This window comes from Plecotus auritus, assembly GCF_963455305.1.
Source record: "Plecotus auritus genome assembly, chromosome: 9".
Classification (NCBI taxonomy): Eukaryota; Metazoa; Chordata; class Mammalia; order Chiroptera; family Vespertilionidae; genus Plecotus; species Plecotus auritus.
In genome coordinates, this window is record NC_137783.1 from 46320808 (window position 1) to 46334324 (window position 13517).

Here is a 13517-nt window from a genome sequence, read left to right on the forward strand (position 1 = left end):
TTCTTAATATTACTGCTATATACTATCATAGTTTGAGGAAGGTCAAATCAGATAGGTGTTTCTAAAACAAATGCAATATTGGGGGCTTGTTAACTTTTGTGGCTTTTGAATTAAAGCTCAAATGTCAACATACACTGAATTAGGCCTTAATATAAACAGCAGGCAGTCCATGAGTGTTACCTTGTGTGGATAAAGATAGAAGAAACTTCTGCTTGGCTCTTCCTGTAGAAGCATCTGAAGGCACTTACAGGCCCCCCAACCTAAGCAACACTCTTTTTTGATAAGATAAACATGTATTCAGAAATCCCTCACAAATAATACTGGAGGAACTTTAAAAGATTCTTAGTAAACAGGATATACACATGCCATAGTTTGCTCACCTTTCCATCAAAGCGTTTTATTATATATTGATCCAGGCCCAAGTCTATAAAAGAGAAAAAAACAATTCATTCAACTCAAATGAAACATGAAATGACAGCTCTCAGTTTTGTTTCCAATCATTCAATTAAATATACTAGATAGTTTAGCTACAATATTATTCCAAGGTAACAAGAATGAAAATTTTGTCCCACTTTCAGACTCAAAGTGTAACTGCTATAAGATACCAACGTTTTACTTTACATATGAGAAGTGAGGCTCTGAGAGGATAAAGAGGGTAAAGGTTCATGTGCAAACCTATTCAACAGCAGAGCCAAACTAGAATCCAGGACTCTTCCCAGGGTGATGCTCTTTTCACTACATCAAAGTATTAATTACCTCTAAATAAAGTGAGGGACATTAGATTAATCTGAATACATAATACTTTTTTTGGATCAAGTTAAAGAAAGATAAGTTTAATATCAAAAGGAATTTTTGTAACACCTATAAACAGATACAAATAGACCATCTTAATATTACCTTTTAAAACTGGGTTAAATAATAAATATTTACCATGGGAATACCTAGCGTTGAGTTCTAAGCACTGTGAAAGATATAAGTAAATATATTAAGTGCTCTTGAGGGCAGGTATTTTTTTGTTTTTGCCTACTTCTTTATCTCAGGAATAGTGCTTGATCAATAAATGTCTATTAACAAATGAATAAAAAATTTAGAAAGACATATGCATATAATAATTAACATTACAAGGGAGCATACAATTAGCCCAATAAGAGGGTGCTGTGGAAGTTTTTAGAGGGGAGAAGTTGGTTCCCAATTATGCTTACTTTTTCTTGCATAATTACTTAGTTCTTTTCTTTCAGTTCTTACAGCTTTCATTCTAGCTAAGGCCTTATCTCCCTATGCCCAGAGTACAACAATGATTTGATTATCATCCCTCCCAGAGGAAACTTTTTGTACTTCTGCTTCCACACATTTGGTTATACATTCTCTTTATCTAAAACTAGAGGCCCAATGCACGAAATTCATGCAAGGGGCTCAGCCCTGCTGCCGCGGCGGCTGCCTCTGCCCCCACCCACCTGCCACGGTGGCCACCTCTGCCTTGGCCCCTGTGGCTTCGTCTGGAAGGACGTCTGATCTAATTAGCATATTACACTTTTATTATTATAGATGTGCTTCACTTTCTAGACACCCACCATAACAAAATGAACCACTGACTGCAAAAGAAAGGATAAGTCAGGAAACATTTAAAAACAAATCTAATCTGAAACCTCACAGACGTTCAAAAAGATATCACAGTCACAACAAACATGCTTCATTTTATTTTTTCATGGTGTGGGGCTGGGACCCCTCACTCCTCAGGGGGGAACTCTGCAGCCAAGATATGTCTCCCAATTTTTAACGGCCACAAATGGGTGTGGCACCACCCTGGTCTGCGTCGCCGTCCCTCCTACCAGTTTCGAAATGGCTGCTTCTGTATATCCTATTATAGGAATTCTGTTCAGCTAGTCTTCAGGTGGTTCTCAGAGATGCTTGTTCTATATTTTAGCTGTAATTTTGATGTGGTCGTGGGATGAGGTGAGCACAGTGTTTACCTAATCTGCTATCTTAACCGGAACCACACCTTTAATTTCTCTGTATGGCTTTGAGTTACTGTCTAGTATCCTTTCATTTCAGACTAAAGGACTCCATTTGGTATTTCCTGAAGGGAAGGTCTATTATTAACAAACTTCCTCAGCTTTAGATCATCTGGAAATGTCTTAACAACATTATGCATATGTTGTTACACTTGAAGGTGTGCATATGTTATTACACTTGATGGTGTTCCACAAGGCTCTGTTCATTTTTATTCATACTTTTTGTTTTCTGTTCCTCAGACACAATAATATCAATTGATGTATCTTCAAGTTAACTGATTTTTTTTTATCTGCCTGCTCATATTTGATGTTGAACTCTAGAGATTTTTTAAATTGCAACTATTGTACTTTTTAGCTGAAGAATTTCTATTTAGTTCCTTTTAAAATTTTCTATTTCTTTATGGATAGTTTCCTTTTATCAATACACAATCTCCTTGTTTCCTACAGTTCTTTGTCTATGGTTTTCTCTTTGAGCACATTTAAGATAATTGATTTAAAGTCTTTGTAAAGTAAGTGCAATGCCTAGCTAGGCTTTCTCATGGGATGTTTCCTTTAAAAAAAATTTTTTTTTCTGATAATGGGTCATATATTCCTGATCACTGGACTGTCATGTAATTTTTTAAAATTTAAAATTGGATATTTTTAATATTATAATGTGGCAATTCAAGAAATAAAATTCTTTCTGCATCCCAGAGTTTGGTGTTGTAACTCACACCATCACTTTGCAAATTATTTTTGCAAAGACTGTATTCCTTATCATGTGTCACCATTGAAGTTTCTTTTCTATCTAAGCAAGTGACCTGATAGAGAATTCCTTAAATGTTGGAGGCAAAAGAAAAAACAAAACAAAAAGCCCCCTAACTCTTCCACTATATGCAGACTGGCTCTGAGCTGGGGCTCTCCTTTGATATTTAGCTAGAAATTTAACAACTCTACCTGAACTTTCACCTCCTTACAGGGAGCCCAAAAATCAACAAGAGGAACAAGCGCACTCAAGTCTTTCCAAGCACGTGTCTGGCACTGAGAACGCATGTTGCACTCTGGATTCTCCTATGCAGTAGCCCTTCAGAGCTCTTCTCCCCTGAAATGTCTTCCTCCTCAATGTCCTCTTTTCTAGGCTTTTCAGTCTGTCTGCTGCTTGTCCCATCTGCCCTCTCTTAGCCTGGGAGCTGCATGTAGTATATGTATTACATTTTTTCAGTGGATGACAAGTGGGAAACCACTCCAGCTTGAGGTGAGTGAAAGAAAGGGCAAGCCTTTGCACTGGTCCCTCAGGGAGCAAAAGGCCACAATACTTTTTTACCAAAATTTAGCAGCCTCTTTCTTCATTAAGCACTCCCTGGTTGCTGTAAGTTTTTTATTAGATTCCAGAGGTCCACTATCGTTACTTCTGTCCATTTTTGGCAGCTTAATGGTTCATCAGTGGAATTCTTAGAGCTCTCAACTCTGTCATTTTCGCCACCATGTTTCCCAAATATATCTGTAAATTGTTACATTTAACTTAAAATGTTAAGCCATTTATTTTCTTTCAACGAACCTTGTTTGTTCAGGCTGTTTCCACTATATGAGACATCCTTTCCACTACTCTTGAGCATATTTAAGATAGTTGATTTAATGTCTCTGTGAAGTAAGTACAATGCCTAGATAGGCTTTTATCCAAACTCAGATGCATTCTCTAGAAATCATTCTCCCACCTTTCAGATTTAACTAAGTGCTCCTTGTTTATATTGCCACAGCACCATCATTCTTTAACAAATCACTACATTCTTGAAATTTCTCATTATTGTCTCTATCTCCCTCACTAAGGAGCAACTTGATAGCAGACACATTGTAATGCATTGCCTTTAGAAACATTCTCATTATAGGCAATGAACCTCAGCCAGAGGAGTACACTTTCCTCAATCCTTTAACCTGGCTGATGATTGCCACATTAGACTGTAGGCTCCTCTTCTGTACTCCCAAAGCCTAGCATGATGCCTGACATATAGTAGCTACATATATATAATTACTGCATGGACCTATAAAGTTTAGGCAATACACAGGAAGAAACAAAGTAGCATATAACAAAAAGAAATATCATAATCTCATTTTTCACATTAACAACTTACGTTCTGGTTGTTTTTCATTGGGTGTTATGGATCGCACAAAATCTTGTGGAGTCATAAACACTTCAGATTCACCATGCTCACTGATTACTTTCAAGGTAGCAAAATATCGGAAGATTTTGTCGGGTGTAGAATATGCTCTAATCCTATTCTCATATTCCATTACCTAAAATTAGAAATCCAGGGTGTTATTATTAAGCAGTTTTCATTTTCATACATTTTGTATCTTATTTTTAGGGAACTTTAAATTATATCACTTTTTTCTATTACTAGATTTTTAAAATGTTAGAAATAAACTTGAATTTCAAAAACTTTGAACCACTTTCTTCCAATATACCTTTCATACTTCATTTGAGGCAATACTTGTGTAATGTCTGTTTAGAAATTTTTGAAGAATTTTCTTATTTTTTAAATCATTGAAAGCTAGCAAAATTGAAAAATGTCATACAAGAATTCAAAACATCTCAGTAACAGGGTATAATGCCATATATATGATAGCCTACAGGTTCTTAATTACAAGTCTTTAAAAAGGAATAGATTTCCCATTTTTACTTCTATGAAATTTTCTGAATCCTAAAACAAAACAGACTTGGGACTTCATAGGTTTGAACAGCTAATAGTCTTCCAAATACAAAGTACATAAAATGATAGCATCAAAAAACAGTAAAGTTACATACCATGGAAACTCAATTATTAACAAGTTTCAAACAATAAGACTTCTACTTTTTCTATAAAATTAAGCAAACTGCCAGCGATCCTCTATTTATAGCATATTTAGAAAAGAGCAGACTTGGGAAGAGCACAAGCAAATATTTGAATAGGAACAAAATCACAAAAGATCAGAATGTTAATATGAAACTCATTTCCTTATCTGGGATCCCAACCCCCATTCTGTGCATGGGACATACAAAATCTTCTGCATAGCATTCTTTTACAAATTCTGGTATGAGAGAAATCTTTTCCATCAAAATACCAAATACATAGTATTTTGGTGAAGAGATTTCTCTCAGACCTTAATTTTATATGTTGAGATAGTCAACAATAAATAGTATCTTATAAATAATTGGTTAGAAAATGTGTCAAGGCGATACGATCTAAAATCCCATCAGTTCAATGTCTAAAAAGCAATATATAATATTAAGAAAAACACTGTTAATGTTTTTATTTATTTATTTATTTATTAATTTAATGAATCTTTATTGTTCAGATTATTACAGTTGTTCCTCTTTTTTCCCCCATAGCTCCCCTCCACCCGGTTCCCATTCCACCCTGTGCCCTTACCTCCCCCCCACTGTCCTCATCCATAGGTGTACGCTTTTTGTGCAGTCTCTTCCTGCACCCCCACACCCCTTTCCCCCTGAGAATTGTCAGTCCACTCCATTTCTATGCCCCTGATTCTATTATATTCACCAGTTTATTCTGTTCATCAGATTTTTTATTCACTGGATTTTTATATTCACTTGTTGATAGACATGTATTTGTTGTTCATAATTTTTATCTTTACCTTTTTCTTCTTCTTCCTCTTCTTGAAGAATATCTTTCAGCATTTCATATAATACTGGTTTGGCGGTGATGAACTCCTTTAGCTTTTTCTTATCTGTGAAGCTCTTTATCTGCCCTTCAATTCTGAATGATAGCTTTGCTGGGTCGAGTAATCTTGGTTGTAGGTTCTTGCTATCCATCACTTTGAATATTTCTTGCCACTCCCGTCTGGCCTGCATAGTTTCTGTTGAGAAATCAGCTGACAATCGTATGGGTACTCCCTTGTAGGTAACTGTTTTTTCTCTTGTTGCTTTTAATATTCTCTCTTTGTCTTTTGCCCTTGGCATTTTAATTATGATGTGTCTTGGTGTGGTCCTCTTTGGATTCCTTTTGTTTGGGGTTCTCTATGCTTCCTGGAGTTGTAAGTCTATTTCTTTCACCAGGTGGGGGAAGTTTTCTGTCATTATTTCTTCAAATAGGTTTTCAGTATCTTGCTCTTTCTCTTCTTCTGGCACCCCCATAATTTGGATGTTGGTAGGCTTGAGGTTGTCCCAGAGGCTCCTTACACTATCTTCATATTTTTGGATTCTTTTTTCTTTTTGCTTTTCCGGCTGAGTGTTTTTTGCTTCTTTTGCTTCTTTGTATTTTAAATCTTTGACTTGATTCTTGCGGTCCTCTAGTCTGCTATTAGGTCTCTGTATAATATTTTTTATTTCAGTCAGTGTATGTTTAATTTCTAGTTGGTCCTTTTTCATATCTTCAAGGGTCTCACTAAATTTATCGGCCTTTTCTAGAAAATTCTTGAAAAATCTTATAACTGTGGTTTTGAACTCTATATCCAGTCGTCTGCTTTCCTCCATTTCTTTCATTTGTGATCTGTTTCTTTGTCTCCGCATTTTCGCTGCTTCCCTGAGTTGGTAGAGTAGTTTTTTGTGGTAGGTGTCCTATAGGGCACAGTGGCTCAGCCTCCCCAGTTACCGGAGGTGGACACTCTTGTCGCGCCCCTTTGTGGACTGTGTGCTCAACCTTTTTGTAGTTAAGTCTTGATTGATGTTGGTATCACTGGGAGGAATTGACCTCCAGGCCAATTGGCTGTGAGGATCAGCTGTGTCTACGCTGGGAGAAGTTTGGTGCTGGAGACACTCTTATGAGACAAGACTTGCAAAACTGCAAAAGCCTCTGTGCTCTACTTGGATGGGGCGGAGTTTCAGGGCGGAGCAGACAGCCTTGGTTTCCCGTCAGCCCTGCCTTATGAGGCCCGTGGGTCTCAGTGTCCCTCGGTAATCGCTGCAAGCACCTCTGAGAGAAAGCCGCCCTCGAGTTTCGCCCGCTGCCAGACAGTCCAGTTTCTCCCCGAATGAGTCAGGGTTCCCAGAAACTTGCCCGGAACTGGAGTTCAGTGCAGTCGGGAGTTTCTGTCTCCCTCCCGCTTTAGAAGGCCAGCCGTGCACTCAGCCGCCCGTGCATTCAGCAGCCAGTCCTCTCTGCAGGCACGCGCCTCCGGACCTCTGCCTGCCACAGCTCCCGAGTCTCAGTGTGCTTTCTCTTTTCCTGACAGTCCAGATTCCCCCAATGAGTCTGGTTTCCCAGCGTCTCGCCCGGGACTGGAGTTCAGTGCAGTCAGGCGCTTCCAACTCCCTCCCGCTTTAGAAAGCCAGCCGCACACTCAGACGCCCATGCACACAGCCGCCCGTCCTCTCCACGTGCGAGTCTCCGTACCTCAGCCTTTTGCAGCTCCTGAGTCTCAATGTGCTTTCCTCTTTTCTTCTAGTTGTAGAATTTCCACTCAGCCAGCTTTCCTGTGGTTCTGGATGGTGTCCATTTTGTCTTTTAGCTGTAGTTTTGATACTGTTGTGCAAGGCAGCAGTTTAGGTGTTTACCTATGCCACCATCTTGGTTTCTTCCTGTTAATGTTTTTAATTTGCCATATTAACACAGCCATTACTATAACTGTCAGTCCTGGCTAGATGGCCACTTTGAGGTCACTGACAGCAGCTGTTTAACAATGGTTTTAATTCCACTGCCAGATGTGCTTTCAGCAACTATGAAAGGACTGCTAATTTGTAACTATACATGACAAGAGTCTTCCTAATGCTAATTTTCATAAAAATCTGAATACTAATTTCAGAGATTTTATAAAAAGATTTGGCATGTGGCAAACACACTAAGGAGCTTTTCGACCCCTTAGTGACCTTAAGACTTAGCCAAAAGTCTTAAATCAAAGGCATTTTATATTATACTAGAACTATCTACTGGCTAATACTAGCTACAGAATAAACTACTTTCTTTAGGCCCTCTATATGTTTGTTCTTCTGAGTAACAACAAAAAAATAATCAGTTTGTAACATTTAAGATATAAGTTGTAGCTACTGCTAAAGATGGCTTTGTGAACCAAACATAGTTGAGTCAATCATATACAAAGGTAGAAAGAGAACTTGAAAGTTAATTACTTTCAAACTGAAGATCAGATTCCTTAGTTGTTACAATATCACTAAATTATGCTACTTAATATTTTAATGTTTTAGTTTGAAACAATAGGTCAAGGAAAGCAATACACTTTTTGCATTCCTGTATTGGTAGAGTTTCATTTAGACATACTATATAGCAGGGGTCCTCAAACTATGGCCCGTGGGCCACATGCGGCCCACCGAGGATATTTATCCAGCCCGCCGGGTGCCGCTGCCTGTCCTGCTTAGCAACCGACTCGTCCCGGGCCCACAGTGTGCATAGGAATTAGTTCATAGTTTTTTTTTTTTTTAAACTATAGTCTGGCCCTCCAACGGTCTGAGGGACAGTGAACTGGCCCCCTGTTTAAAAAGTTTGAGGACCCCTGCTATATAGTATATATTTTGTTTTTTTTTCCACTTAGCAGTGTTATCTTGGAGATCACTCCATATCAGTTTATATGGAACTGCCTCCTTTTAAGTGGTCATGTTAAAAGGAGCACTAACAATAAAGGGTTTAGAATACAGCATCCACTCTTTCTAAAAATCAATGGAAAAAGTATCCTTGGGTGAAGATTAACAACAACAACAAAACAAACAAAAATAAAATTACCATATGATCCAGCAATTTTATTTTTGGGTACATATACTAGTACAAAAGAATGGGAAGTGGAATATCAAAGAGAAATCTATATACTCATGTTCATAGCAGCATTGTTGACAAGAGCTAAAATGCGGAAGCAACCCAAGTATCCATGAATGGATAACTGGATGAGCAATGTGCAGTATACATACACAACAGAATATTATTCAGCCCTAAAAAAGGAAGAAAATTCAGATATATGCTACAACATGAACAACCTTGAAAACATTATACTAAGCGCAATAAGCCAGTCCCAAAAAAATGAAAATACTGTATGCTTCCATTTGTATGACATTCTTTTAGTATTCAAAATCATAGTGACAGGAAATAAAATGGAGGTTTCCAGGGCTGGGAGAAAGGGATAGTAGGGAGTTATTATTTAATAGGTGTATATTTTCAGTTTTATAATATGAAAACAGTTATGGAGATGAATGATGGTGATGGTTGTACATTGCTATATACTCTTTTCAATATGTATTGAATACCACTAACCTGTACACTTAAGAACGGTTAAGATGGTAAATATTATGTTATATGTATTTTATCACAAAAAAAAATTGAAAGAAAAGAGAGACCCTGGAGGAGTGGAAAAACAATTAATAAGAAAAATATAAAAGAGCAGTTAAAAGATACAAAGGATAGGTTCTTTTAAATCCAAGTGGAGTTCCAAAAGAAAGAAATGACAGTGAAGCAATATTGAGCCGAAGTCTGAGAATTTTTCAGAATTGAGGACTTGAGGTTTCAGAAGGGACAAAAAGTTTTAAAAATTAAAAATAAACAAAACAAAATGAGAGAAGCATGCACAAACCAACAAAAACTGCATCCACAAATTAAGTGATATGATTTTCCTAACTCTTTACACCTGTGAATTTTTAAAAATTAAAATAAAACACATAAAACAAGCAGGCCATGCATGGGAATAAATTCAGGACACTGGTTTGGCTCTGACATGGGAGAGAGAAAAATGGGACTGAAAAGAGTATACAGCCATGTGTATTTTATATTCATTTCATTTATTAAAAAAAAAAAAAAAAAAACACAAAAAACTGAAGTACTGGCCAGGTGGCTGAGTTGTTTGGAGCATCATCCTGTACACCAAAATGTTGTGGGTTCGATTCCCAGTAAGGGCACATACCTACGTTGTGGGTTTGTGTCTCAGTGGGGTGTGTGCAGGAGGCCACCGATCAATGTTTCTCTCTCATCAATGTTTTTCTCTCTCTCGAAAATCAATAAAAATACTTCCTTAGGTGAGGATTAAAAACAACAACTGAAGCAAATATAGGAGAATGTTAAAATGACAAAACAAGTGTTGGGTACATGTATGTTCATTTTAGTAGTCTTTATTTTCTTGGATATTTGAAGTATTACATGAAAATCAAGAAAACATAAAGGAACAAAAGTAAAAAGTTTAAAAGAAAACTGAGGATGTCAAAAATAGCATGTAGATACTGGAGCAATTTGGTATTAGAAGGAAAGAATGTAAATGGGACGTAGCTAGAAAAAAAACTGATCATAAGTGCAGTTAATTATTTAATTAAAGATAGAAGAATCTTTAATATGACTATGTAGGTAGACTATGTAAAAAAACACACAAAGAGTAACTGGGGAAAAAAACAGCATAAAGAAAGAATAAGTGTTGACAAAAGTTCTTGGTGAGACAGGATAACATGTGGAATGATTATGCTTGAACAGAAAAAAATAGCTCTTTCACTGAGACTTCAGTGAAAGAAAACACAATTATTTCAAACAGAGACAAGAAAGGTTTTTATAGGTATGGAGTTGAAAATTAATTACATCGATAGCTTTCACTTTTTCTGACTTATGAGATATGGTCATCTGTTGAGCAGACAGCGGGAGTAGAAAGTGAAAGGTTCAAAATAAATGCTTATATGGGTCATTTTAGCTCTACTTTGTAAAAGTTTAACTCTAAATGAAACTACTGGAGTAAGAAAAATTTGAACTTTCCTTGAATTCACTCAGGACAAAAGATTTAAATAAATGTATCGTGGAAACACTAGGATAGTTGACAATTAACTTGTGATACATAGCTTTTGTTCAAATTCACCTCAGTAAGAAATGAATTTAGGAAATGAGAAGACTTATTTAATAACTTCATCCAAACAGACATACAGAAAATCCAAATTTCTAAAAGAAATTCTTCTTGCAAATATGTACCACACATACACACACACAATACATAAATAAGTCAAATTATCTTCTTGCATTGATTAGGTATATTTCAGCAAGTGAAGGCAATTTCCTGTATTTTAATGTTAACATGCAAAATATCTAATAAATTCACCTTTTTGACTTTTCATCACTCATGTCTGCTGAATTCAAATGCCCAATATCATAGGCATTGTAATAGTGAAACTGAAACTTTTCTGAGAAAAGGCATAGAACAGCAGGTTGTATTAAACATATAGAATGTTGAAGTCATTTGAAGTTTATGCTGTCCTCAAATTTATTTGATTTTCTGGAAATATCTGTTTATTTCCCAAGATATTTTATTCTACCTTTACAACTTGACATCATAAATCTGTATTACCACAAGGACTCAATTAACATATATGAGAATGTACAATATCAGAAAGATCCAGAAAGCAAGATCAATGTTAGGTAACTAAATTGAAAGAATGAAGAAAATATATTCTAATCCTGATTAGTAATCTTAGGTCCTTTTCCTAACTCCATTAACTTTACATTCCAAGAGTATGTTTGCCTTAGAACATGATGGAAAATAGTGAAGAGGTGAATAACTTCAAAGTAAATATGAACCATCTGAAATATATCATAAAAGAGACTCAACTGCATTATTCGAATCTTGGATTAACTATAATTCTGATTCATTTATATAACTGTGTTTCATACTTTTCTGTCTCTGAATCCAGAACGTTTCTTCTTTTTCTCTTCCGGATGAGGCTCAGGACAAGTATCTTCAGCCTTTTTTTCATGGTTACAAACTTCCCCTTCATCTTTATTCTTTCCTTTATCACCAACTTCACTTTTTAGGTTGTTTACAGATGGTGGAGATTCTGCAAGGGCTCTAGATTAAACAAACAAACAAACAAATAAATAAATAAACAAACACAAACACACACACACACACACACACACACATTAATCATGAAGGTCCATCATATTAGCCAAATGAAGATTTTCAGATACAGCTTGGGAGGAGCAACAGCAATGAAATTTGTAAAAAGTTTACATGAAGAAATTCCTCAAAAAATTAAAAATAGAACTACTATATGATCCAGAATTTCAATCTGGTTATATATCCAAAAGAACTGAAAGCAGTGTAATAAGGAAATTTTTTTCACACTCATGTTAATAGCAGCATAACTCACAATATCTAAAATGTGGAAGCAACCCAAATGTTTACTGACAGATGAATGGATAAAGAAAATGTGGTATATACATAGAATATTCAGCCTTAAAAGTAAAGGATATGACACCAAAAGCACAGGCAACACCTGGAATGGAAGCAAAAATAGACAAGCAGGGCTACGTGAAACTAAAATGCTTCAGCAGAGCAGGGGAAACAATCAACAAAATGAAAAGGCAATACCCAAAATGGAAGAAAGTATTTGCAAACCATATACTTTATAATAAAGGGTTAATATTAAAAATATATAGGGAGCTTTTACAACAACAACAGCAACAAAAAAAGCAAATAACTCATTAAAAAATGAGCAAAGGAACCAATAGACATTTCTCAAAAGAAGATGCACAATTGGCCGACATATACATGAAGAGGTGCTCAATATCAATAATCATCAGAGAAATACAAAGCAAAACTGCAACAAGATATTACCTCACTTTATAGGATAGTTTTATAAACAAACCACAGATAACAAGTGTAGGTGAAAATGTAGAGAAAAGGGATTCTTGATATACTGTAGGCAGAATGTAAATTAATACAAATACTATGGAAAACAGTATGTTGGATCCGCAAAAAGCTAACAATAGAACAACCATATGATTTGGCAATCTCACTTCTAGTTATATAGCCAAATAAATTGAAATCAGGATCACAAAGAGATCTACATTCTCATGATCATTGCAGCATTATTCAGAGTAGCCAAGACATGTCTATCAATCGACAAATAAATAAAGAAAATGTGGTATGTATATACAATGGAATATTATTCCATGTTAAAAAAAGAAGAAACTCCTGTCATTTGTGACAACATAGATGAATCTAGAGAACACTATGCTAAGTAAAATAAGCCAGACACAGAAGGACAAATACTACATTATACCACTTATACCTATAATGAATATAAAACAACCAGTCTTAGAGGCAGAGAGTGAAATGGTGGTTTCCAAGGAATGGGGAAGGGGAGATTTGCAAGCCATGGGAGATTTTTATAACATACTAGTAGAGTGTGGTGATGGGTCACAGATGTATACTTATCTCCAACTCATCAAATTATAAGAATTAATTATATGAAAATTTTTTAATATAAAAATTTTTAAAAAGGAAAATCTGAAAAATACAAAAAAGGAAAGGAAATCCTGTTTTTCTATATAATAAAGAGCTAACATGCAAATGTTCATCACGCCCTCACGCTGTCACGCCTTAACAGTTCAGATACTCAACACTGGGGAAAGAGGAATAAGGACCAGCCAGGCATAAATGAGCTCGTGAGAGAGGAATGGGGACCAGCCAGGCTGCAGCCCAGGAGAGGGACAAGTCGTCCGCCCCACTGTCCCAGGTGCCAGCGGCTGCACCTGTGGCCCGGGAGAGGGACAAGCCACCTGCCCCGCGGTCCCAGGTGCCAGCAGCTGGGGCTGTGGCCCGGGAGAGGGACAAGCTGCACGCCCC

The 13517-nt window shown here is 36.5% G+C and overlaps 1 protein-coding gene across 3 annotated transcripts in view; it reads right to left on the reverse strand.

Moving 5' to 3' along the window:
- The window catches only part of MICU1 (mitochondrial calcium uptake 1), a 205594-nt gene that overhangs the window by 125858 nt on the left and 66219 nt on the right, over positions 1 to 13517 (reverse strand). For 2 of the 3 annotated variants that reach the window (XM_080642101.1, XM_080642103.1), the window contains exons 3-5: positions 11558 to 11732; positions 4121 to 4283; positions 381 to 424 (exon numbers count right to left, since the gene is read on the reverse strand). In XM_080642101.1, coding sequence (XP_080498227.1) covers positions 381 to 424; positions 4121 to 4283; positions 11558 to 11732 — 382 coding nt within the window. Of the gene's footprint in view, positions 1 to 362; positions 425 to 4120; positions 4284 to 11557; positions 11733 to 13517 lie in introns of all 3 variants that reach the window. The other variant, XM_080642102.1, reaches the window with a different exon arrangement.